Source organism: Podarcis raffonei, chromosome 5 (genome assembly GCF_027172205.1).
Source record: "Podarcis raffonei isolate rPodRaf1 chromosome 5, rPodRaf1.pri, whole genome shotgun sequence".
Classification (NCBI taxonomy): domain Eukaryota; kingdom Metazoa; phylum Chordata; class Lepidosauria; order Squamata; family Lacertidae; genus Podarcis; species Podarcis raffonei.
Genome location: NC_070606.1, coordinates 77593530 through 77619256, shown reverse-complemented (window position 1 = coordinate 77619256; position 25727 = coordinate 77593530). Strand labels below are relative to the sequence as shown.

Genomic DNA, 25727 nt, shown 5'->3' with positions numbered 1-25727 from the left:
ACCCCATGTCTGCTCCCCCATTTAGCAACGACTAAGAGGGATATAGACATCCCTGAGCCTCCAGCTCAACCCCAACAGAGGCTCTGAAAAACCTAAGTCGTGTCATCACAAGCACCGGCTACATCACAAAACCCAGCTGACAAAACCACAAGCCGCCACCGCGAGCCCAGTTCCACCCCAGGTTAAGAACCAAGGCAAATGCAGCACACCTTTACATACCTGGCACGGGGCCGCGTTAAACAAGGGGGGAGATTTTAAGCCCGGCGCATCAGACGCTCTTTTGCGCAGATGAGCGTCTCGAAACCAGACGCTGCGTTGCGCGAGTTTCGACCCAAAGCGCAAAAAAAGGAAGAGGAGGGAAACGAGAAGTTGAAAGTAAGGCTTTAGAAAGTGAAGTGCAACTTGCCAACTTGGCTCCTCCCGATTCCTGGGTTGTCAACACGCGCCCGCCCTTCGCCCCATTCAGACGTGCGCGTGTGACGAGTTTCTTTTTTTCCCCTCGCGAAAGTGGGCTCTCGGTGAGAGGGGAAAGAGGCGGCAAAGGCCCTCGCCGTGAAGGGCGAGAGGGTCCGTTGGGCTCTCCGAACGACCCCGCGCAGCAGACGCCGGAGCCGGCAGAGCCCCGAGCCTCCGGCGCCCGCTTCCTCTCAGCCCGGCAGTGGCGGCGGCGACGCCCGCCTCTCGCTTACCCGGAATCCGGAGGCAGAAGCCGGCGAGGGGCGAGCGGGGTTTGCCCAGGGAGGGAAGAGCTTCAGGCGGAATCCATAGTCTAAAGACCCCCCTCTCTCGACCCCTCAGACGAAGCAGCGGCGGAAATCCCGCCCCGGGCGGAGAACGCGCCCACGCATAGGCGGAGAGGGAGAAGCGGGAGGCGGGGATTGGCCGCTCCCGGATGCCCGTCGCAGGGGGGCGGACGGTGTTTTGCGCACGGATGCTCGCACGTGACGGCCGCCGGAGGGGTCGGGGCCCGCAGGGAGGAGGGAGGAGGAGCAGGGAGGATGCGGCGGCTGGTCCTGGCAGGAGGCGTAATGGGGGTGAGGGCGGGTGGCCTCAGGAGCCTAGCTGTCAACTTTTCCCTTTTCTTGGGAGGAATCCTATTCGGAATAAGACGCTGACAGCTATGCTCAGGAGCCTGTATTAAAGCAAAATGATGGCATAAAATATACTTAGGTCATTTGTTCTATATACGATATTATGTGCTGGAATGAACCAGTTGCAAGGGATAGCAGAGCCTTTGAGCATGTGCAGAGTGGTTTTGGTTTGGTTTTGCCCGCATGAAGACAACCATCTGGAAGCCACGCTGGTCCCTCGACAATGCATGGGATGGAAGCCCTTCTTGCAGGTGGGAAAAGGTGGCTTAAGATGCAAAGAAAGAGAGAGAGAGAGAGAGAGAGAGAGAGAGAGAGAGAGAGATGCACCAAGGAAAGGGGACATAGAACAGAGGTGATAAGTGACAAGGCAAAGAAAGAAGTGAGAGAGGGAATTGTTGAAGATGCTTGAAGTGCCGAATAAGGGATGGGAGTACTGGTGGAGTTTTGTGCAGGGGAAAGAAGCTAAGCGCTAATAATATAAGGGAAAACAAGCCAATGAGAGCTTCTGATAAGAGGAAGTTGATCTCTGCAAGATGGAAGATACACATATTGTGCAGGATGGGAAGCAAAGGGAAAGAAGCTCCATGTGGTTTGGGAGTAGGAAAGAGAGAAAAGATGCTGCAAATTTAAGACTTTTATTATACATCTATTATACATCTACATCCACCCCAGCTGGATGTAGACTTGACTGAATAACATTTGATGTCTACTCTGAAGTTACGCAAGAATAGTCTATGATTCTCATGCTAGCACTTTTCCGTATGAAGCCCTTAGAAATGACGTACAAAATGTAGCAGGAGGGGATAAATGACTTTTTCTTCTTTTCTTTCCATGCCTACCAGTCATACAAGAGGCTTTTAGGCAAGCTGTTACTAAACTTCCTTAGGTTCTCTCTCTCACCCCTAGACAGGAGTGATTTCTGGAGATCCAAGGTACATACTTTGGAGACCAGAGAACATATAGCTTACCTTGGCTTTTTCCAAGCCCAAAATGGCTCTCAAATAGTCTAGGCACACAAAGGATTAAAATAACCCTTTGAGGCTGGTACAAATGCACCCAAGACCAATTTTATGAAGCTTATTAAGAATAAAAGACAGTAAAAAGACAAATGGAAGCGACAAGGAAAATCATAAAGAAAATGTTTTTAGTCTATTTTGCCTGTAGTAGCTACTTGCAAACCAACCTGGTCTCACATGTAACATAGCAATGTAGATGCTCAAGTTGAGGGGCAAGGGGTTGTTCAGCATTTCACTTGCAGAAAAATACCTCTGGATACAAGCCACTATATCTGCATAATGTGAGGCCCTTTTCAACACAGCTGTTTCTATGAAATCAGTTCAGACCTCAGGAAGGGGAAGACCGGCTTTGCCCCATCTATTGCTTGAATCAAGGAAGGGAGCTTCCTTCCTCTTTCACTGCCAGATATAACTCTGCTCCAGTTACCAGTTGCCGTGTGACTTCAGAACAGTTGAAGTACATTCTGAGTAAAAGATCACATGCCATTGTTATTACCATATCACTCCTTAGTCCTCTGACTTTCCCGTGGTGTGAACTGATTTCACAGAAAAGTAACAGCTCAGTTGAAAAGGGCCTTACATTATGCAGATAGGGTGGCTTGTACCCAGAGGTATTCTTCTGCAAGTAAAGTGTGTTTCCATCCCCAAAAGTTGGAGTCTCCAAATTTACACTAAGCTCCTTGAGCCACAGCACCCACTAAAAAGTTGATGTTGCGGGAGGGGGAGATCCTCTGGTACATTATGCAAAGTGGTGCGGAGGCAGCAGTAGACAGGTGTATTGGTGAAAATAGGGAAGCCAGCCTTGTGTGAGCAGATGTGTTTTCTGTTTTTGCCAAAGCATTTTTTTTTCCATTCAAGACATTGTGCTTGGTATGACAGCAATTTATAATTCTGTTGGATATATCGGTGCTGCCCATCAACATCTTTAAGTGATTGTTCAGTTTTGGTAAAGAAAGTAGTAGTATGCATAGAAGTTCTCACTTCAGTCGTCAGATGATAAAGCAAACCTGTGCAAACCAGCCTGATGACATTTTAAATGCCATTGGTGATTCAGGGTGTGACTGTGTGGTTAGGGCCCGATTCTTGCACCACCAGGAATAGCAGAAAGAGACTAACAGGTGACAGATGTAGGCTGTTATTGATCCTGGCAGTGATAACAAAGTTGCGTGAAGGTTATCTGACTACTCCTTGATTGTTACATAGGTTTTCGGCATAAATAGAGGTGTGTCAGTACAGCCTTTACATTTTCTGATTCGGTTCTTGGAGGCAAAACCTACATTGGGCAGAACTTTAATAGCGAAAGAGTACTATGCTTGAATGTAGAAGATCTGAATTCAGTCCTAGAAAAGGAGAAACGCCGTGGCATATGTTGAATGGTTTCTTTAAATGTAAAGGTTCATCATTGTTCCACTCGATGTGTATGTCTTTAAGGGGCCAGAGCAAGGGCCAGAGCAAAATAACAAGACCCAGTTTTACAGCTGTGAAACATAGCAGGTGCTGCTGAGTTGTATTGATTAAGCTGTGTCAGCATTTGGGTGTAGTATATAAGGAGCAGCACCTAGCACTCCCATTACCCTGGGGGATGGGTTGGTGGTTGGGTCTGGTTTGTTGTTGATGTATTTAGTGTATAAGGCGTTTTTGTTTTTGTTACTAAACCTTGTTTATTTTTGAGTCCCTTTTTAATGCATGGTCTCCCCAGCAAGCTCTCTGCAGCGCTACCATACTGCCAATAGTGGTGTGGAGGCAGCAGTAGACAGGTGGATTGGTGAAAATAGGGAAGCCAGCCTTGTGTGAGCAGATGTGTTTTCTGTTTTTGCCAATGCATTCCCCCCCCCCCATTCAAGACATTGTGCTTGGTATGACAGCAATTTATAATTCTGTTGGATATATCGGTGCTGCCCATCGACATCTTTAAGTGATCGTTCAGTTTTGGTAAAGAAAGTAGTAGTATGCATAGAAGTTCTCACTTCAGTCGTCAGATGATAAACCAAACCTGTGCAAACCAGCCTGATGACATTTTAAATGCCATTGGTGATTCAGGGTGTGACTGTGTGGTTAGGGCCCGATTCTTGCACCACCAGGAATCATAGAAAGAGACTAACAGGTGACAGATGTAGGCTGTTATTGATCCTGGCAGTGATAACAAAGTTGCGTGAAGGTTATCTGACAACTCCTTGATTGTTACATAGGTTTTCGGCATAAATAGAGGTATGTCAGTACAGCCTTTACATTTTCTGATTCGGTTCTTGGAGGCAAAACCTACATTGGGCAGAACTTTAATAGTGAAAGAGTACTATGCTTGAATGTAGAAGATCTGAATTCAGTCCTAGAAAAGGAGAAACGCCATGGCGTGTGTGTGTGTGTGTGTGTGTGTGTGGAAAGGCAACATTCTCAGTGGCCCATCTGTAAAAAAAAACATAAAAACAAACAAATAGGGCCTCGTAACAAAATAATGTGTCGTATCTGTGGTGTGTGTGTGTCTGTGTTCAGATGGCATTTTATTCCATCTTCACAATGTTTTCGTACCTGTTCATATTCACATTTCACATGATTTTTCAGACAAATAAAAGCCGCCTCTGGGAATCTACTGGCATCTAGTGAATGTGCATTGCTCATTTCTGTGCTAACTGTTGCTAGACAAAAATCCAATGGCAACCCCATTGGCTCAGAAAAATGCTGGAATGTTGCATTGATTAAATGTGGGTCAGAATATTGGCATAAGTTCCTGCCATTTAAAATTTAGCAGAACATGAAGTGATCAAAAAGCCACCATTCCATAACACAACAACTTAAAGCAATACAAAAGGAACTTTAGACATCAGGTGGAGGAAGGCTGCTCTCGAAGTACCAGCTACCTTACTATTTTAGGAATTGTAGGCACAAAAATATTTTCAGTTTAAGATACAGAGCAGAGGATTTGCTGTGTTGCCCTCTTGCAGCAAAACCAACTAAGAGTCCTGGTGTACAGACAAGTTGTCAAGCATTTCAGTTGGCTCTGATTATATTTTATACATTTAAAATTTAAACATATGCATGCCTCTTGAATTCCATTGTCATTTGGCCATCTGATGATGACAATGACACTGATTTATTACAGTTATCAGCCACTTTATACAAAAAAAAGTCTCAAAGCAACTTGACAGGATAACATGCAACAAAGAAAAGCAATTTAAAACTAGAACATTTTTTAAAGCAATGAACAATACAAAATACATAAAATGCTGATCTAGTGGCATTAATAAGGACATGTCCTTCCTACCCCACAAAAAGACTGGTACCACCATAGGAGTTAGCCTAATGAGCGGAAGCCTGAGGAAGCAAAAAGGTCTTAGAATGGCACCTGAGGACTGACAAGGATGGCACCAGGTGCTTCTCCCTGGAGAGAGCATTCCACATTCAGGGTGAAGGGCTCCACTAAAGAAAGCCCATTCTTATGCAGCTATCTCTGCATCTCCTTTGAGTGGCCTTCTAGTCCCATAAGTGCATCTGCAAGCATCCAACTAGGGATAACATGTCACACACCTAGTCCATGGCTCTAGTCCATGAAAGCTTTTGCCACAAAAGATTTGTTAGTCTTCATGGTGCCATAAGGGACGCGGGTGGCGCTGTGAGTTAAACCACAGAGCCTAGGGCTTGCCGATCAGAAGGTCGGCGGTTCGAATCCCCGCGACAGGTGAGCTCCCATTGCTCGATCCCTGCTCCTGCCCACCTAGCAGTTCGAAAGCACATCAAAGTGCAAGTAGATAAATAGGTACCACTCTGGCGGGAAGGTAAATGGCATTTCTGTGCGCTGCTGTGGTTTTCCAGAAGTGGCTTAGTCATGCTGGCCACATGACCCAGAAGCTGTACGCCGGCTCCCTCGGCCAATAAAGCGAGATGAGCGCCACAACCCGAGTCGGCCACAACTGGAACTAATGGTCAGGGGTCCCTTTACCTTTATGGTGCCATAAGTGATGTATGGAAGTGAGAGCTGGACCATAAAGAAGGCTGATCGCCGAAGAATTGATGCTTTTGAATTATGGTGCTGGAGGAGACTCTTGAGAGTCCCATGGACTGCAAGAAGATCAAATCTCTCCATTCTTAAGGAAATCAGCCCTGAGTGCTTAGTGGAAGGACAGATCCTGAAGCTGAGGCTCCAATACTTTGGCCACCTCATGAGAAGAGAAGACTCCCTGGAAAGACTCTGATGTTGGGAAAGATTGAGGGCACAAGGAGAAGGGGACGATACAGGACAAGATGGTTGGACAGTGTTCTCGAAGCTACCAGCATGAGTTTGACCAAACTGCGGGAGGCAGTGGAAGACAGGAGTGCCTGGCATTCTCTGGTCCATGGGGTCACAAAGAGTCGGATATGACTAAATGACTAAACAAACAAACATGGTGCCATTAAGACATGCCTCTCCCAAGCTTGAAAGCATATGAAATAACACAGGGATATTAAATGGTTCTTTACCCAGTTCTCATGCATTTGCTTTTCAGATACCTATAGTTTCAAGCTATTAAGCTGTCTGATCCTTGTATGGGGAGGGGGGAGAGTACAGTTGGCTTCTGATCCAAACTGGTGGAGCTGGCTTATAAAGTTGTTATGGTAACATGAGTGCTGAGATTAGATTTATTTACAGAAAGTGCAAAGCCTACCATAAGCAATAAAATAAACATCAGACTCACTTATGTTCTGGAGCTCTGTGGTTTGAGAAGTGCTTGTTGAGCAAATATGACGGGTGTGATTAGCTTGGAACATGCATGCACATGCCTTGATCAATACGTGGTTTGCTGGTTTAATTAAGTTTACGGGTTGGAAAAGGGAACATTTTTTTTTGCTGTTCAGTGCAGCCTGGGAAACAAATTCCGCTCATTGTTTCCTGCAGGGTCTACACTGCCTGCTTGAGCCTGGGTTTTCCAGGCTGCCTTTTAGCTTTTGGGAGGCGGGGGCAGGGTGGGATGTGTACATTTTGCTTGGATGTTTACAGCCTGCTTTAAATAGTTTTTCTTTTGCCTCCAGTGTGGAGATAAGATTTGCATCTGACATGGAATTTGATGGAGTAGAAAGACGTTGGAGGCGTTTCTAAAAGGCTTTTTTTTTCCAAAATGAGGATTTTCGTCGCTTTTGAAGGACTTTGGGAATCCTTCGACATTTCATCAGAAAACACAGTGAAAGATCTAAAACTGATGATAAAGGTAAGGGCTTGGCCAAGTTGCTTCGTTCTCTATTATTTTGATTAAGTGCTTGTGAGAATCTGAATCAGATAATATTCATTGCAAAAATGAAACTTCTAAGGAATGTCTTCCTACGCGCTGGGTTCTTTAAAAAAAAGGAGACTTCAAATTTAATGGAATTGTCTTCGTTGTATTTCATTTCAAGAGTCTGGTTTAAATTTATATTATCCGTTTTTATATTAGAGTATAATATTTTACATTTTAATCCATCTGATTAGGGCTGCGTATACACCATACATTTAAAGCACATGACTTTAAAACCTTGGGAACTGTAGTTTTTAAGGGTGCTGGGAATTTATCCCTGAGGGGTTAACTACAGTTCCCATAATTCTTTTTGGAAGAAGTTATGTGCTATAGAGGTGCATTAAATATATGGTGTGAATATTACCTCAGCTTCACTAGGTGGTTTTGAATCTGCATATATTTTCATGAGGGATGGTTAGAATAGTCTCTCTGAGGGATGAAAGCTGAGTAGACAAACTTAAATAACTAAGGGCTCTGCTGTCTTGTAAGGTTCGGCTAAACCCTTCCAGTTGCAGTATGCAAATGAGAAAGTTTAAATTTGTTTTACAAGGATTTACGTATTTTGGCACAACCACCAAACACATTTGAGGGGGGCTTCAGATTCACTCCAGGGCACTGTAAGTCGATATGAAACAACACAAAATAAAAATACAGTTCAATATGTTTTAATATATCAGAGTTTTAATCCATTTTTACTATTAAGTATGTCCCATTGAATTATAAAGTGCTTATCCTCAAGTAAGTGTGCATATGATTGAAACCCAAACACGTTTACGGTCCAATAGTATGAATGTTTACTTGCAAGTATATCCCAGTGAATTCAAAAGGACTCTTGTTCTCCATCAGGGAAATAAAACTGAGATAGATAGATATATTTTAAAGCCTATTATAACCTCAAGCCATGAAGAACAGCATGAGAGAACCTGGTCCTGGTCCTGGTAAACAGAGCACAGGATCTGGCACTGAGTTGGGATAAGCAGCTTGTGGCCTCCCAGATGTTATCGGGCTACAACTACCATCTTCACTGACTGTTGACCATGCTAGCTGGGGCTGATGGGAGTTGGAGTCCACTGGCGTCAGGAAGGTTGCCGGCTGTCCACCCCACACTAAGTGTCCCCCTACTGCAATGGGACCCCTTACACCAGTGTTTCTCAAACTTGGATCTCCTGCTGGTTTTGGACTACAACTCCCATCATCCCTAGCCAGCAGAACCAATGGTCAGGGATGATGGGAATTATAGTTCAATAAACAGCTGGGGACCCAAGTCTGGAAAACACTGCCTTACAGTCTCTAATAATGGGCTCAGGCCCTGCCTCCTGTACTGAAGCAACAAGTCATCACCAAATGCTATGTGGGATAGTCCACATAGCTGTGGAGGAGGCAAGGATGGTGAGGGGGTGGGATCCACATAAATAATTAATTCCCATTTTAATAGGAAGCTCGCATTATACTGAACCACACCAGTGGTCCATTTAGCTCAGCATCATCTACACCAAGGTGGAGAACCTCGGGTCCAGCGACCAACTGTGTTCCTCCAGACCTTTCTGTCTGGCCCTCAGGGCTGTGACAACCCCTTGTTTGCGTGGATGGAGGATATGCATGTGGATGAATGCAGAGAGACTTTTGCAGGGTTAGGATGCAAGTCTGCTGTAGAAAGGTCCAAGGCACTGTTGGGATATTTCCGTTCCACCTTAAAAGGGAGAAGGCTGTGAGTCACAGAGTCTGCGTATTTCCTGTTGCACAGGATGTTTCTGTTGTGTCTAAGCTTTCGTTTCTTTCTTCGTGCCTGAACGCTGAAACATGCGTTCATGTTTTTCTTTGTTCTGACCAACGCTGAATAAACTGTAAATATGCTCTCCTGCTGTGCATCTCTCGCTGTGTGAATTCTGCGGATAGAGTGTGCACCAGCCTAAGAATGTGGCAATCTATTTCTGAGGCTTCGTGTCGCTAATTGCTGATACTGCGTGTCTACGGGAGGTCGATGGATTGTCCGGCAGCCGGCTTGGGGGCTCAGATGGACTTTATCTCCCTGGCAGTATCCCAACAGGCACATCCATGGCTCCACCCACTTCTGCCTCTCGCCCTGCCCACTGCTGCAATGCGGCCCCCGGAAAGTTGCCTGCCAGGGAAGGTGGCCGTCAGGCTGAAAATGCTCCCCACCCCTTGTCTACACTGACTGTCAGTGAGCCTCTGATTTTTTAGACAGAGATGCCAGGAACTGAGCCTGGGAAAGGTACCGTATTTTTCGCTCTATAGGACGCACTTTTCCCCCTCCAAAAATTAAGGGGAAATGTGTGTGCGTCCTGTGGAGCGAATACAGGCTCCTTGGCTTCAGCGATAGCAACACGAAGCCTCCGAAGCGCAGAGGGAGCACTCCCTCCGCACTCTGGAGACTTCGTGTTGCTTTTGCTGAAGCCTGGCTTGAGCAGAGAGGGAGAGCTGCACAGCGCCCCTTCAGCCAAGCGGGAGGAGAAATGGAAGGGGCTCAGTTTCTCCTGCTGCTTTGCTGAAGGGACGCTGAGCAGAGAGGGGGAGAATTTTCCCCCCTTGTTCACCCTCTCTAAAGCTAGGTGCGTCCTATGGTCGGGTGCGTCCTATAGAGCGAAAAATACGGTACTTTGCACTTAGCAATAGGCCTTCCCTGTAGCTCCCTCAGTCGTGGGTATTGACTTGAATGCTAACAGGTTATTTGCCCTGGATGTAACTGTTTACGGCTATCTCTAAAATAATTATTTCCTCCTCCTTTAAGGATTATTTTCACGTTCCTCTCTCGGAAGATAAGCAAGGCAGGCGGTATTTGGAGCTAATTTATGCAGGAGCAGTGTTAAAGGACAGCTGGATACTTGCTGATGTAGGCATATCAGTTTCTTCGACCATCAAATGTGTTGTTAAGGTATAGTACGGTTTTAAAACAAACAAACCTAGGCTGCCTAATTAGCACGGAAAGTCTCCATGCATGCCGATTTCCTCACTAAATTATAGATCTTGGGCTAGGATCACTCAGCAGGAATCAAAAAGCACCTGATCTTCCAATGAGATGCAGTCACCTTCAGATAATGATGGCAGGAAGGCGCTAATGCAAGGAGAGTTAAACCTTAGGCTGTGTACACAACAATGTGTTCGTAGCACAAAAATACGCCTTTTCTGTCTGGAATTGTACATGCTTATCCTCAGTGTTTTGCTTTCAATCTGGATTGCTTCTAGACCCTGCCATCCACAAGCATGGGTGTGGTTTCTTGATATTCCTTTGAAAATCCTCCCTTTGATTGGGTTATTATCCACACCTAGTCCTCCCTACACATGTCCTAGGTGAAAGAGGAAGGAGGTGGCGATTGTGACCTAGTTAGATGCCCACCCACTACGTCATTGGGCAGCTATGTATACACACCCTGTTGTCAGGGCTGTCAACACTTATTTTCAAAAGAACACTGTGTGGGGTGATCTATGGTGACCTTTTGGAATGAAACCAGTTTCTCAATGCATGCTTTCCAGGGGCAGGAAAATACGCAACAGATCTTGATTGTGTGTGGCCTATGTTGGGGGGGGGAACTACTCAGTCTCCACTGATTCTAGAATAAAATGCCACATGTACACAGACTTTAGCCTCACACTGATTTGTAAGGAACTTTGACTGCACAACACACACTATACACTTCAATTCCTGCAAAGAATCATGGGGACTGTAGTTTACTCTTTGCAGAGCTATCATTCCCAGCACTACAGTTCCCAGGATTCTTTGGGTGGGAGGAGAAGTCCTGTGATTTGGATGTATGGTGTGAGCACAGCCTTTGAAATATTTCAAGGCTCTCTTTAAAAATGCTAAACCTTGAATATTCCGTATTGCTTAGTATCCCTTAATATCACATTCTGTAGTTCTTCAGAAAAATGGAAACTGGGAAAAGACAGATCTTTACATAATTGATAGAAAGCACAGCTCCTTGCCTGGATGTCAATGCCTGTGAGATGTGAAAGGATGTTCTGCCTCACACACAGTTCCTCTTTGCCCCTACCTGCTGCATCCAGCAGGATGCTAGTTTTGCCCTAAGGGAGGCAGAGGAGCAGGGTGTTGTTGTTGCTATTATTGTTATTGTTATCTGTCACCCACCCTTCACCAGCAGGTCCCAGAGCTACTTAAGGTAAAGGTACCCCTGCCCGTACGGGCCAGTCTTGCCAGACTCTAGGGTTGTGCGCTCATCTCACTCTATAGGCCGGGAGCCAGCGCTGTCTGCAGACACATCCGGGTCACGTGGCCAGCGTGACAAGCTGCATCTGGTGAGCCAGTGCAGCACACGGAACGCCGTTTACCTTCCCGCAGAGCTACTTAGAACAATGTAAAAATTGAGAATTAAAAAGCAGTTGAAACATCTTACAGTCACAAGAGTAGGGTAAGTCCCAGAAACACAAATCTCAGGTGCTAATGGGCTGGCTGGCTGCAGTACTAGCTCTAGGCTTGAGGACAGCCAGCCTCTTGGCAAAGTTGGAAGGGGCCCTTAGTGACACCAGGTGGACTTACCTGGTGGCGGTGGCAGCAGCAGCAGTGCCCTGAATCAGTACCAGGTGACTTGAAATCCGCCATTTAGATATCCCCCAATGCCCAGAGCAATCCCCCCCTTTGAAGCTGATATGCAAACAGAGAGAATTTCTGAATTCAGCTTGGCTGTGGTTTGAGAATCCTGAAACAATTTATCCCAGGTCGCTTTGTTTTCTCAGTTTGAGAGTTAGTTTGCCAGAATTTTTTTATTGTTCCTGGCACAGCATTACTAAGATCACTGAAGATGAGAACAAAGCATAGAACATGGAGAACTGCAATTCTCTGCCCGGTTACCTAGGAATGCAATCCTCTGATCTCAGTTGGAGTAAACAGAATTGAACTGAAAAAGGACTGTGCTCATACTGGAGCATCTACAGAGATGGAGAAACATAGCCAGACATTGTTCTCTTGGCCTGGAAATCCTATATTAGAAACCATTAGTTCCATTCGACAGGACAAGCGTTCTACAAGTCCTGTTTTGTTTTCTCTCTGAACACCTCTACTTTGTGAGGTAGGTCAGTGGTTATTCCTATTTCACAGATGGGAATGAAGGTTGCAAAAGAAGGACTTGCACTAAGTTGTAACTAGGCAGATCTGGAATTGAAATCCAGCTCTTTGTATATAGGACAGTGCTAGGTCTTCATATCTTCCTGTATCTCCCCACTGTAGAGATTGTAAATTAAATTAAATTGAATTGAATTTTAAAACAAAACTGATTGCTGCTGTTGTGGGCTACAGCATCATCCACAAGACCACATTCTATGCATGGGCAATGGATGCCCTCATGTCTTATAATCAGAATTCTACATGGGCTATAAGCACAATTTTACAAAGGATATTACCACTGGAATACTGATCTCATTGTTGGGTTTCCTTTCCAGGAAGAAGATAAGCCAGTTTTCTATGTTTACAATGCTGTCACTCGTGAAAAAGTGCCCATCATGGGGAAGATTTATCTTCTGGGGTTAAAGGTTTCCCAGCTCAAAAGCCTGGTAACCCTGAAGTGCGGGTTTCCAAACAGCATTTATTGTCTCAGGACGCCAGAGGGCAGAGAGATGTACGACTGCAATACCTTGAGTGATTATCAGTTAGATATAGGTATTAAGACTGTTTGTGGATTTTTATCTATAACATAGCTCTCCAGACTTTTCTAGAAATATCTGAGCTTAAGAAATAGGTATCATTTTGGACTATTTCCCTGAATAAAAATATTTTTTGTGTATGTTGGACAACACCATATTTTGCAATGTTTTTGGGTCTTCCCACGCGTGCCTTCTTAACATCTGCAAGTGAAATAGAGTATTTGGAAATGTTAAAACAAACAAAGCTGATAAAAAGCTAGTTAAGTTTAACTTTTTAGAACCATGCAGTCAGATAATTCAGCCTTTGTTCAGAGATACTGCTGATGCAATGTGCACATTATAAAACAACAACAACACTTTGTAGTAAGCAATCTATATCTAAGTAGCCTATGAAATGACCAAGACAACTTGAAAGGAAGCATTGTTGATACACTGGTTTGCCTCATAGAAAAGCAAAATAAGTAGTCATAGAGTAAGGCTGCAAGCCTATGCTCACCTACCAGGCTGTAAAGCCCATTGAACTCGGGGTGTAATTCTGAGCAAAGATATATGTATAGAATTAATAAATAATATTTTTTTATTTATACCCCGCCCTTCCCGGTTCAGAAAACCGGGCTCAGGCGGCTAACAACAAATTTAAAACAATGCAACAAAAAACAGGTAAAATACAGTATAAAACGTGAATAACAATAAATTCAGAATTTAAAAATCAATTTAGGGGGGAAATCCATCCAATAATCATTAGATGATCACCAAGGCTAGCTGGCTAAATTGGTCCTATTTGGGCCAGCGAGGAGACCAGGAGAGAATTAGCTGTTGGATCCCAGAGTGGGTAATCTTCATAAAAAGGGGAGGGGGGAGGGAAGGAAGGGGAATAAAAGATCAGGCTAAGTTCAAATTGAAATCCAGGCGGAATAGCTCTGTCTTACAGGCCCTGTAGAAGAAAGTTAAATCCTGCAGGGCCCTGGTCTCATGGGACAGAGCATTCCACCAGGTTGGAGCCATCACTGAGACGGCCCTGGCCCTGGTGGAGGATAATCTGACTTCCTTAGGGCCCAGGACCTCTAAACTATGATTATTCATGGACCTTAAGGTCCTCTGCGGGGCATACCAGGAGAAGTGGTCCCGTAAATACGAGGGTGTAAGGCTATAGTCCAGTGCATCCCACTCAACTATCCCATTTTAAGCGGGGCATTCCAGATTGACAGAAGCCTTCCTGGCTTCTGATCCCAATCCTGGATGCCCCAGTTCCATGCTCTGGCCGTGCCAGAGTGCAGGACCAAAACACTGGTGTATTTTTTGCTTCCGTGCTGTGGTGCAAGTCAATTGGCTCACACCTGAGCACGGGGCCAAAAAACAACAGCCCAGAAGCAAAACCCACCTTTTCCCCTGCACGTCTCTGCTCTTCTCACGTCTTCTGACCTGACACTTCTGGAAGCCAGTTTCCGGAAGTACGTCTGCAGTGCTGGCAAAGGAGGAAGAGGTGGCAGGCCAAGTGAGGAGGGCAGGGAGTAGGAGCAGCGTGAGCGAAGGAGAGCAGAGATGGCTTGGGCAGGTAGCGCCAAGATTGGGTTGGTGAGCGAGCGAAGGAATACAAAGGTGGGACAGGTGGGATGGTGGGGCCAGGGGTGTCCTGCTTTGCCCTCCCGGAATTTTGGAATGTATGCCAGCGCACACTCAACAGAGAAGCCCATTAAACATACTTCCACAGAAACTTGCACATAAACTGGCCACAAGATGTACAAAGTGTCATGGAATTCTACTCACTATTGATCCAGAGTAGATTCCATTGTACAGTGGTACCTCGGGTTACATACTCTTCAGGTTACATACGCAGTGCAGCAGCAGCGGGAGGCCCCATTAGCTAAAGTAGTGCTTCAGGTTAAGAACGGTTTCAGGTTAAGAACGGACTTCCAGAACAAATTAAGTATGTAACCAGAGGTACCTCTGTATAGTTAGCAGAGTAACAACTTAAACATGTTGCAGGATTCCCAAAAATAGACCAGAGGCAATTAATATTTCATCCAGCAGAGCTTTACTGGTCACAAATCCAATACGTTCAGGATTGGCACTGTTCATAAGAAATCCAGTTGCAGCAGACTTAACCTAAACTTACAAGAACTTATAATAAGTCTAAACCTTCACTCTAAGCATACTATGTACATAACACCACACCAGACGGAAGAGAGATAGAAAGGGAAGGTGAAACCCAGGCTTCTTCTGGCCCTACTTTTATAGTCAGCATGACCGTGACAGAAAGAGATAAGAGAGCCAGTTTAAGCCAGCTGTGCTCAGCTTCTCTGAAGGAATAACCTAAACAAGAACCTTCTGCTTGTTTCTTTGACACAGAAAGAAACCTTCCAGAACCCTCATGAACTAAGACTACAGGAAAGCTCTCTGCACATCAGATTAATACTTTCTGTACTAAGAAATGCAAACTAACACAAAGAATATACCATACTGGCCTGAATATAAGCCTCCATTTTTCTGACTCTGAAAAGTTAAAGTGCGGCTTAAGTTCACGATCTTACAAAAATTGGCTTTTACGATATTGCTGCTGAAACAGACATATGGTAAAACGGAACGGGTGTGAGTGCCTGCGGGATTTTAAGGGAGCGGCTTATATTTGGGTATTGTCTCCCCCCCTTGAATTTTAAAGGTGCGGCTTATATTAACTGAGTTAACTGAGTTAAGATTAAAAAAGGATGTGTACAAAAAATGGAAAAGGGGGGAAACCACCAAAGAGGAATTCAAACAAATAGCCAGCACGTGTAGACACAAAGTCAGAAAAGCTAAAGCAATGAATGAACTCAGGCTTGCTATAGAGGTTAAAAGCAACAAAAAAGGCTTTTATGGGTATGTTCGTAGCAAAAGGAAGAACAAAGAAACAGTGGGGGCACTCAGAGGAGAAGATGGTGAAATGCAAACAGGGGACACAGAAAGGGCTGAACTCCTCAATGCCTTCTTTGCCTCAGTCTTCTCTGATAAAGAAAACAATGCCCGACCTGAAGAATTTGGAGCAAATGATTCAGCAGAGGAAACACAGCCCAGAATAACTAAGGAGATAGTACAAGATAGTACAATACTTGGCTAGTCTAGATATATTCAAGTCTCCAGGGCCAGATGAACTGCATCCAAGAGTATTAAAAGAACTGGCAGATGTGATCTCAGAACCACTGGCAGTCATCTTTGAGAATTCCTGGAGAACAGGCGAAGTCCCGACAGACTGGAAGAGGGCAAATGTTGTCCCTATTTTCAAAAAGGGGAAAAGAGAGGACCCAAATAATTATCGCCCAGTCAGTCTGACATCAATACCAGGGAAGATTCTGGAGCAGATCATTAAGCAAACAGTCTGTGAGCACCTAGAAAGGAATGCTGTGATCACCAATAGTCAGCATGGATTTCTGAAAAATAAGTCATGTCAGACTAACCTGATCTCATTTTTTGACAGAATTACAAGCCTGGTAGATGAAGGGAACGCAGTGGATGTAGCTTACCTTGATTTCAGCAAGGCATTTGACAAGGTGCCCCATGATATTCTTGTAAAGAAGCTGGTAAAATGCGGTCTTGACTATGCTACCACTCAGTGGATTTGTAACTGGCTGACTCACCGAACCCAAAGGGTGCTCATCAATGGTTCCTCTTCATCCTGGAGAAGAGTGACTAGTGGGGTGCCACAGGGTTCTGTCTTGGGCCCGGTCTTATTCAACATCTTTATCAACGACTTGGATGATGGACTCAAGGGCATCCTGATCAAATTTGCAGATGACACCAAACTGGGAGGGGTGGCTAACACCCCAGAGGACAGGATCACACTTCAAAACGACCTTGACAGATTAGAGAACTGGGCCAAAACAAACAAGATGAATTTTAACAGGGAGAAATGTAAAGTATTGCACTTGGGCAAAAAAAATGAGAGGCACAAATACAAGATGGGTGACACCTGGCTTGAGAGCAGTACATGTGAAAAGGATCTAGGAGTCTTGGTTGACCACAAACTTGACATGAGCCAACAGTGTGACGCGGCAGCTAAAAAAGCCAATGCAATTCTGGGCTGCATCAATAGGAGTATAGCATTTAGATCAAGGGAAGTAATAGTGCCACTGTATTCTGCTCTGGTCAGACCTCACCTAGAGTACTGTGTCCAGTTCTGGGCACCACAGTTCAAGAAGGACACTGACAAACTGGAACGTGTCCAGAGGAGGGCAACCAAAATGGTCAAAGGCCTGGAAACGATGCCTTATGAGGAACGGCTAAGGGAGCTGGGCATGTTTAGCCTGGAGAAGAGGAGGTTAAGGGGTGATATGATAGCCATGTTCAAATATATAAAAGGATGTCACATAGAGGAGGGAGAAAGGTTATTTTCTGCTGCTCCAGAGAAGCGGACACGGAGCAATGGATCCAAACTACAAGAAAGAAGATTCCACCTAAACATTAGGAAGAACTTCCTGACAGTAAGAGCTGTTCGACAGTGGAATTTGCTGCCAAGGAGTGTGGTGGAGTCTCCTTCTTTGGAGGTCTTTAAGCAGAGGCTTGACAACCATATGTCAGGAGTGCTCTGATGGTGTTTCCTGCTTGGCAGGGGGTTGGACTCGATGGCCCTTGTGGTCTCTTCCAACTCTATGATTCTATATTTGGATACAGCTTATATTCAGGCTAATACGGTATTAGCGTTTCCCAACCTGTTGCTCTCTCAGTATTCGGACTAACACTCCCATTGGCTACGTTGGCTGGGGCTGATGGGAGTTGTAGTTCAAAGCATCTGGAGGACTTGCAGGTTGGGGAAAGCAGAACTGTATAGAACTCAAATAGCACACTTTGGTTGTGATGGCATCTAACAACAGTTCCCGCCAGCAAATGACCTTGTGAAAAGTCTATTATAACATGTGAGATTTTAAAATTTTCATGAAAAAGCTAGAAGCAGAGCAAAGGACTGGAACTTTCTATTGGCAGGCACAACTCTTCACCTGGATGTTTGGGATGGGTGGAAAGAATTCCTGACTGGATGTCTCTTAGGAAACAAGCCCAAGGTCCAGCGCTATCTTTCAAAGGAAGAACCAGTGCTCAGGTACAATCAATTTAAAATGATAGTTAACTTTATAAATAGGTTTTCCATTTGAGACCGAGACAGTTTCAAAATGCCCCTCCCCTTAAAGAAAAAAAACTTTCTTATTTGGCCTAGGTTCTAATCTTGCTTTGACACCTTTATGAAAGGTGCTTCTCAGGCAAATTAGGTGCCTCCCTTCATGGATTGCAAATGGAGGGAGAGAAACAAAAACAAAATGCAAACCCCAAAGTACTTAGTACTGAATACTAGTACTCAGCTAGACTGGTAAAGAAAAAGTGTTTTATATGCGCTGTATATGCGATATTATATTGTGGCACCAGATGGAGAGGTGGAGTCCCATTTTTCTCTACCCGTTTTCCCTGTTTAAAATCACAAAGCTTTAAACTGAAACGCCTCTTTGGTGTGTCTAGATCCAGCCTTAGATGGAGCTTGATCTGCACAGCCCTAGTGAGCAGTTGCTTTTACAGTCAGAAGCAATCTGCCCGGACGCTGAGGTCCAGTGCCAAGGGCCTTCTGGCAGTTCCCTCACTGCGAGAAGCAAAGCTACAGGGAACCAGGCAGAGGGCCTTCTCTGTAGTGGCACCCGCCCTGTGGAATGCCCTTCCATCAGATGTCAAAGAGATAGACAACTACCTGACATTTAGAAGACATCTGAAGGTTCAGGGAAGTTTTTAATGTGTGACATTTTAATGTATTTTTAATCTTTGTTGGAAGCCGCCCAGAGTGGCTGGGGAAACCCAGCCAAATGGGCGGGGTACAAATAAATTATTATTATTATTATTATTATTATTATTATTATTATTATTATTATTTACTTTTATTCAGGGATTTTCAGACTCATGACTTAAAAAAAAATTGTTACATTATCCTCTCTCTACCGCATGCCTAACTATGATTTTTGCAAAGGACTTGTTTTACTTTTCACTACTCATTCATGTTCTCTCTCTCTCTCAGATATCAAAAGAGGGTAGCTCTTTACATGGCAGCCTTTTTCGGGCACCTTCAGCTTTTGGCGTGGCTCCTGAAACAGGGTGTGAAACCCACTGAACCAGTTGGCATACATCCCTATCGAGAGTGGTGTCACGAAAGCAGCCAGCCGGATGTCACCTGTTGTCCAGTTCATGCAGCTGCTGAGGCAGGCCAACTCATGGTTCTGAAAGCCTTTGTCAATTACAGTGTCTTATGCCTGGAATGCCAGAACTCTGCCGGACAAACTCCCTTGCAGCTATGTATCCAACACAGACACAAGAACTGTGTGCTGTATTTAGTCACCAAGATGTGGTCAGTGGTTTCTTACCCTAATTCCTCCCTTCCCATGAAAATCTACATCAAGTTAAAACTGTGGCTGCTTAAGGCTCAAAATAACATCTGTACGAAGAAGCGGCGCAAGAAGACATCAGTCTTCAGGACTAGGGTTGGGGACATTGTCCTTGTGGATGGTTTCACAGAGCCCAAAATGACTTCCAAAAGTTTTTATTCGGCCACAGTCAAGGGCACAGGCCGCAGAGGCTATGAACTACCAAACATCAACTCTCAGTTCCAGCACGGGCAGGGTGACTGGTGCTTGACGATTTCAAAGGGGCACCTAGGGACAAATGTCAAATTGCCCCTGGTAGCAGATGCATACAACCATGCTAATGCGGGCAGACTGACACAGAAAAATAACGCCAGGAGGAAGATTCTGCACATTAGCAGTGAAGAAAATATTTACCAAAATATGTGTTTAGCAAGAGTTCCTCTACCCGCTGTCTCTGTTGTCAAGCCAGTTTCTCGTTATTCCAGCTCCAATGCAAAAATTCTGCTCAATTCTTCTGTCAAGTCTTTTTCAGAACACAGTGGAAGATCACCAAGGGAGAATGCAATCTACTGCTTAGCTATAGCCAGGTATGTTTATCTTTGTTCTTACCAAGGGTGGGCAGTGCACCCAGAAACACCCCAGTTTGAAAGGCAGCAGCTAATCACACTACTGGTGTTGTATCCTTTTTAATTCTGCCCCCACACCACCGTCAAGACTGAATAAAATATAAATAAATAAAAAGTTACATTTTAAAGTACATGGCTTCCCCAAAAGAATCCTGAGAACTGTACTTTACCCCTTGCAGGGCTATAATTCTCAGCACCTGTAATAAAATACAATCCCCAGGGTTTAAAACCACTGAGCCTAGGGCTTGCCGATCAAAAGGTCGGCGGTTCAAATCCCCGTGATGGGGTGAGCTCCCGTTACTCAGTCTCAGCTCCTGCCAACCTAGCAGTTCGAAAGCACGTCAAAGTGCAAGTAAATAAATAGGTACTGCTCCGGCGGGAAGGTAAACAGCATTTCCGTGCGCTGCTCTGGTGTCGGTGTTCCGTTGTGCCAGAAGCGGCTTAGTCATGCTGGCCACATGACCCAGAAAAACTGCAGAGTGGACCAACGCCGTCTCCCTCAGCCTGTAAAGCGAGATGAGCGCCGCAACCCCAGAGTCATTCGTGACTGGACTTAACTGTCAGGGGTCCCTTTACCTTTACGTTTTAGGTGTGCTTTAAAGGCATATGTTTTATGCATTTTCCTGATCTGCCACAAGCTATTTTATCCCATCGATTCACCCAATTCTATGTATCTTTCTAGTACAGTGGTATCCCGGGTTACATACGCTTCAGGTTACAGACTCCACTAACCCAGAAATAGTACCTCGGGTTAAGAACTTTGCTTCAGGATGAGAACAGAAATCGTGCTCCAGTGGCGCAGTGGCAGCAGGAGGCCCCCATTAGCTAAAGTGGTGCTTCAGGTTAAGAACAGTTTCAGGTTAAGAATGGACTTCCAGAACGAATTAAGTACTTAACCCGAGGTACCACTGTAAAAAACTGCACTGATCTTCTTTACAGTTTTATTTAACATTTACCTCCCATATTTCTATGGTGAGCACAGCAGTCAACTTAAGAAAATAAAAATTTTCCTGGAAAGAAGTTCCATCTAGCCATTAGTCATAGTAGGATATCGCCCATTGGAAACAATGGGACATACTTCTCAACAGATAATTGTAAGATTGGGACCTAAATCATAAAACAAAAGCACTAGAAAAAGCAAGATACTATCAAGCATACAGTAGTGAAGTATCATAAAAACAGCACAGCATCCAACAGAGAAAACATGCCAGCCTGGACTGTGAATTGAAAACACCTGTCAACATAAAATGTGCTTGATCTTAAGAATCTTCTTAAAAGCGAGAAAACAGGGGGCCAGATACACCTGATTTGGCAGGGTGTTCTACAGCTAAGGCACCACAACTGAAAAGACTGTACTGTCAGGATCTCATCCAACTCAGATCCTGGGAAGAGCTGTTCAGAGAAAGAGGCTTGAGGTCTCACAGAGAACCCTGTTCATCTGAACACCTGGAGGGACCCGCAGTAGGTTAAAAGTGGCCTGAGCAGCCCCATCTCAGGAATGCCTCACTTCCACACCCCTGGCCTTATTTTCTGGAGTATCTACCCTGCGCTGAAATCAGTTGATATAATGCAGGACTGAAGTTTTTTTTAAAACAGCAACAACAACAATTAAATACAGTAGTACCTTGATTCTCAAACTTAATCCGTTCCGGAAGTCTGTTCCAAATCCAAAGTGTTCCAAAACCAAGGCGCGCTTTCCCATAGACAGTAATGCAAAACAGATTAATCCATTCCAGACTTTTAAAAACAACCTCTAAAACAGCAATTTAACATGAATTTTACTATCTAATGAGACCACTGATCCATAAAGTGAAAGCAATAATCAATGTACTGTAATATAAAATAAATAAGACAGTATTGTAGATGATAAAAATTAAAAAAAAAAATTTTCTTACCTGCACTGATGATAGCCATTGTTTGGATGGGGGGCTTTTATCCATTTCCACAATCACTCACTCACTCAATCAATCAATCAATCAGTAGCTGAACTGGGTTCCACACAGTTACAAAAACAAATTAGTCAAAAAAGCCTCAAAAACAAAAAAGCAAAATAAATAGCAAATACAAAAGTGCCAAACTTAATCCGTCTTGGAAGTCCGTTTGACTTCCAAAATGGTCGAAAACCAAGGCGCATCTTCTGATTTGTGCAGGCGCCCCAGAAACAGTAGCCGACAACTGCAGTGGATGTTCAGCTTCTGAAAAACATTTGAAAACCAGAACACTTACTTCCAGGTTTTTGGCATTTGGGAATCAAGGCGTTTGAGTACCAAGGTACAGTGGTGCGCCGCAAGACGAATGCCTCGCAAGACGGAAAACCCTCTAGACGAAAGGGTTTCCTGTTTTGGAGGTGCTTCGCAAAACGAATTTCCTATGGGCTTGCTTTGCAAGACAAAAATGTCTTGCGAGTTTCTGCGGGTTTTTTCCCTCCCCCCCCTTTTCCCAAGCCGCTAAGCCGCTTATCAGCTGATACGCTAAGCTGCTAAGCCACTTCTCTGCTGATCCGCTAAGCCGCTTAACAGCTGAACCGCTAAGCCCGCTAAGCCGCTAATAGCACTAATCCGCTAAGCCGCTAATGGGCTTGCTTCACAAGACGAAAAAACCGCAAGACGAAGAGACTCGCGGAACGGATTCTTTTCATCTTGCGAGGCACCACTGTACCACTGTAAATGAAGTCTGCAGCTTATTTAACAAATGCATGACAGCTGGATCTGACTTAGGGTCTGGGTAGGCTACTTTATTCTGAGAAAAAACACAGAATACATAATCTCCCTCTCTTAAAGATTTTATTTTTAAGTGCGTATGCAAGAGAGAAGTGCAGATGCAGTAACTGAATCTTCTTTATTAGCTGTAATATTTATTTGGGGGAGACTCCTACAAAAGGGTGTCTTGGATAGACTTGAGAGTGAGACTCTCGCTGATGAATGCATACTGCCACCATGTGGTGGTAGTGATTTAAGCAATAGTAACCCTGGTGTTTCCATCTGAAGAAAAATACCTTTATGCAGCTGCAAGCTAAAGGATGGTAGGAAACAGCAGGAAACTGCTGAGTAAGCTGAAAGTTGCTAAACTGTGCAGGGAAATAAAACAAGCAAAGAACTAGGTAATAAGCGTAGACAACATATAAAATGGAAGAGACTGATCTGCATCAAATGATGACCCAAAACCATGGTTTTAGGTTAGGCTGATTGGGAACCAACTATCATGTACCTTTGCTTCTGCATAACATCTGAAGTCTGGGAACGGTGGCTTGTTCTAACCAAAGGGAGTTAAAACCAAGCAAGAATCATACTGTGATTTCAGTTCCTGGATTGTTTACTTACTGAGGACATATCTACCTACATTTCCACAATGGACCTTTTAAGAGCCATACCATTCACCAGTGGATTTTCCAGACCAACACAGGGATCTTTATTAGCAAAGGGAAGGAGGGCCAGAGGCAGATGCTTTGTGACATTCCTAGGCAGCCAGTGGTTAAGAGCAATAGCAGAGCCCTGATGGGTCAGACCAAAAGGCCCATCTAGCCCAGCATACAACCATATACCTATGAGAAATCTACAAGCATGACATGAATGTAATTGCCCTCTTCTGGGTTATGGTCACCAATAATTGTTATGCAGAGGTATATTGCTTCTGATACTGGAGGCAATATAGCTATTTGATATCCTCCATGAATATATGTTTTGCCCTAGTTTAAGTGACTGGAGATTTCTGCAGCATAACCTGTGCCCATCTTAGGCAAAAGGTAAAAACTATGATCACTGCTGTGGTCTCTCTTTGAAGATGCATGAAGCTGAAACAGGCTAATGTTTGCCATGGAAGTTTCCTGAAATAGTCTTCACATGATAATCAGTCCCTATCTGACCACCGTATTTAGAGTTGTATAGATTAGGAGTGGGGATCCTGTGGCTCTCCAGATGTTGTTTGCCTGCAGCTTCCACATTCCTGATCGTTGGTCATGCTGGCTGGGGCTGATGGGAGTTGGGAGTTGAGCATCTCATAACACATCACGTAGCAAAACTGTTCCTGGGATGCTCCACCTCAAGCTGCAAGTGGGGAATTAATATGTCTGAATGTTTTCCCTGTTGGAAATGGGGTGGAATCCTGCACACAGGAAACCAACAGCATTGAAATATACTCAGAGTCGCAAAGTGATTTCATGCTCTTTATTCAGCTCATTGTGGTGAGGAGGAATGAAAGTCCCCTCAAAGTATCTGCTTTATATACATTATTTACACAATGGGCTGCACATGATTGGCTAATTCCGGAATTCTACTGTAAGCCAATCAGGTTGTGGATTCACTTCTATCTGGAGCATGATTGGGTAGTTCCTGCCAACCAATCATACTGCTGCATTGTTCAGACTGCTGCCTTTTGGATCCTATTGTTCTAGGACAAGGGGCAAGGAATTCTAATTTTGCTTATGTTAATCTGCAAAGCTCTACGTACACCTACAGTACTACATAATTAAAAATAGTATGAGATGGAAATGCATCAACCAACTATAGCATTACTACATATTTATGTTTCCTTGATTTAAAACAGGGTGTTTGGGTTTGTCTGTTTGCTTTTATATATATTTAAAACAAGGTGTGATATGTACTTATTCTCTGCTTTTTCTTTGACAGTGAAAAGTAACAGACATCATATCTAAATCTTCTATTGCAGTGCATTTAAAGAGAAACCTTGGCTCGAACAACTTGGCATTGCAAGAACCCTGGCTAAAAAAAGCATATACAAACCTGTGTGCTTACCAGCCTCCATTTGAAACGAGCATTTGCTGGAGATGATACATCTTGAAAAGTTGTGTTCGGAGATCCTGACACATTTGCTGAAAATTTTAAGCTAGATTTCCCACCCCACCAACTACATACAAAGAGGATTACATCATGGAATATTCATAAGACAGATATATTCAAAATGTAATATATAATTTGTGACTGTATATTTTTGGCTCTTAGTGTCAGGCACTGTAAATTGACAGGCCTTGTAAGCAGTCAGCATGCTACTTTACATAAATTTCATCTGAGGGGAGTAGATTGAGAGGGAATCATTTTTGAAGGCTAGTAAGTTGGAACTGACAGATGGACTTCCCCCCCCTGAGGACTGAAGTCTGTTTTTTTTAAAAAAAAAAACGAATTGCAGGTTTTTTTTAATGCAGCAAATAAACCTATACAAAGTTGACGAAGACTTGCTTATATAAAAACAAAATTAGTTAAAAACTGAAGTGAAGCCTCAAGAGAGATGGAGCCTTTGGGTAATGAGGACTATTTTCAGACTACCCAGTACTCAACGTGTACAATAGGTTCTGTCTTTGGAGAATTGGATTGAGGGTTAAATTTGTAGATTAAAATTGAAACCTGCTGTCTCATGTGTGGGAGAAATACAAAAAGTAAACGGGCTGTGAAACCTTTCTAGCAGAGTAAAAGCACTTGCACATTTTGCAGCTTACTGAATTTTAGAAATTAAGCAGTTATGCCTTTTTATCTCCTTTTTTGTTGTCTCTGACCTTCCCCTCTTAACCACTGTTGCAGAGAATGAATCACACATGTATAGTAAGATAAACAAAAAAGGTCACATTTAGCTACAAAAGGAGCCCAAGCTTGGTGGAGGAATTCAGGTCTCACATGCAGGAGTCCTATGTTTGAATCCAGGGTACAACCCCAAAGAAAATATTTCTTGGGGGTTGGGCATATCTCCACACTTAGCCACAGCTGAGCCAATCAGCAGAAGTATGGTTCCTGCATGGAGCTCACCTAGGGGCAGCTGTGGGAAGGAT

At 44.1% G+C, this 25727-nt stretch overlaps 2 protein-coding genes across 7 annotated transcripts in view; one reads left to right on the top strand and one right to left on the bottom strand.

Annotated features, from left to right (window-relative positions):
* The window catches only part of RNF13 (ring finger protein 13), a 49993-nt gene extending 49166 nt beyond the window's left edge, over window positions 1-827 (bottom strand). The window contains exons 1-2 of one of the 4 annotated variants that reach the window (XM_053390260.1): window positions 690-827; window positions 220-310 (exon numbers count right to left, since the gene is read on the bottom strand). The gene's annotated coding sequence lies outside the window, so the exon portion shown is untranslated. Of the gene's footprint in view, window positions 1-219; window positions 311-406; window positions 515-689 lie in introns of those variants that run through there. The other 3 variants (XM_053390259.1, XM_053390264.1, XM_053390261.1) reach the window with 3 other exon arrangements.
* On the top strand, window positions 158-25187 carry ANKUB1 (ankyrin repeat and ubiquitin domain containing 1). Of its 3 annotated transcripts, none has more exons than XM_053390256.1 (7): window positions 158-375; window positions 7109-7284; window positions 10097-10240; window positions 12760-12976; window positions 17914-18028; window positions 18983-19912; window positions 24617-25187. In XM_053390256.1, the coding sequence occupies exons 2-7, from the start codon at window positions 7195-7197 to the stop codon at window positions 24714-24716; spliced, it is 1596 nt and encodes a 531-aa protein (XP_053246231.1). In that variant the 5' UTR covers window positions 158-375; window positions 7109-7194; the 3' UTR covers window positions 24717-25187. The 3 variants fall into 3 exon arrangements, with proteins under 3 accessions (XP_053246231.1, XP_053246233.1, XP_053246232.1); XM_053390258.1 differs by lacking the exon at window positions 158-375 and adding an exon at window positions 1115-1342; XM_053390257.1 differs by lacking the exon at window positions 158-375 and having other exon boundaries at window positions 6627-7284.
* The last annotated feature ends 540 nt before the right edge of the window (window positions 25188-25727 follow it).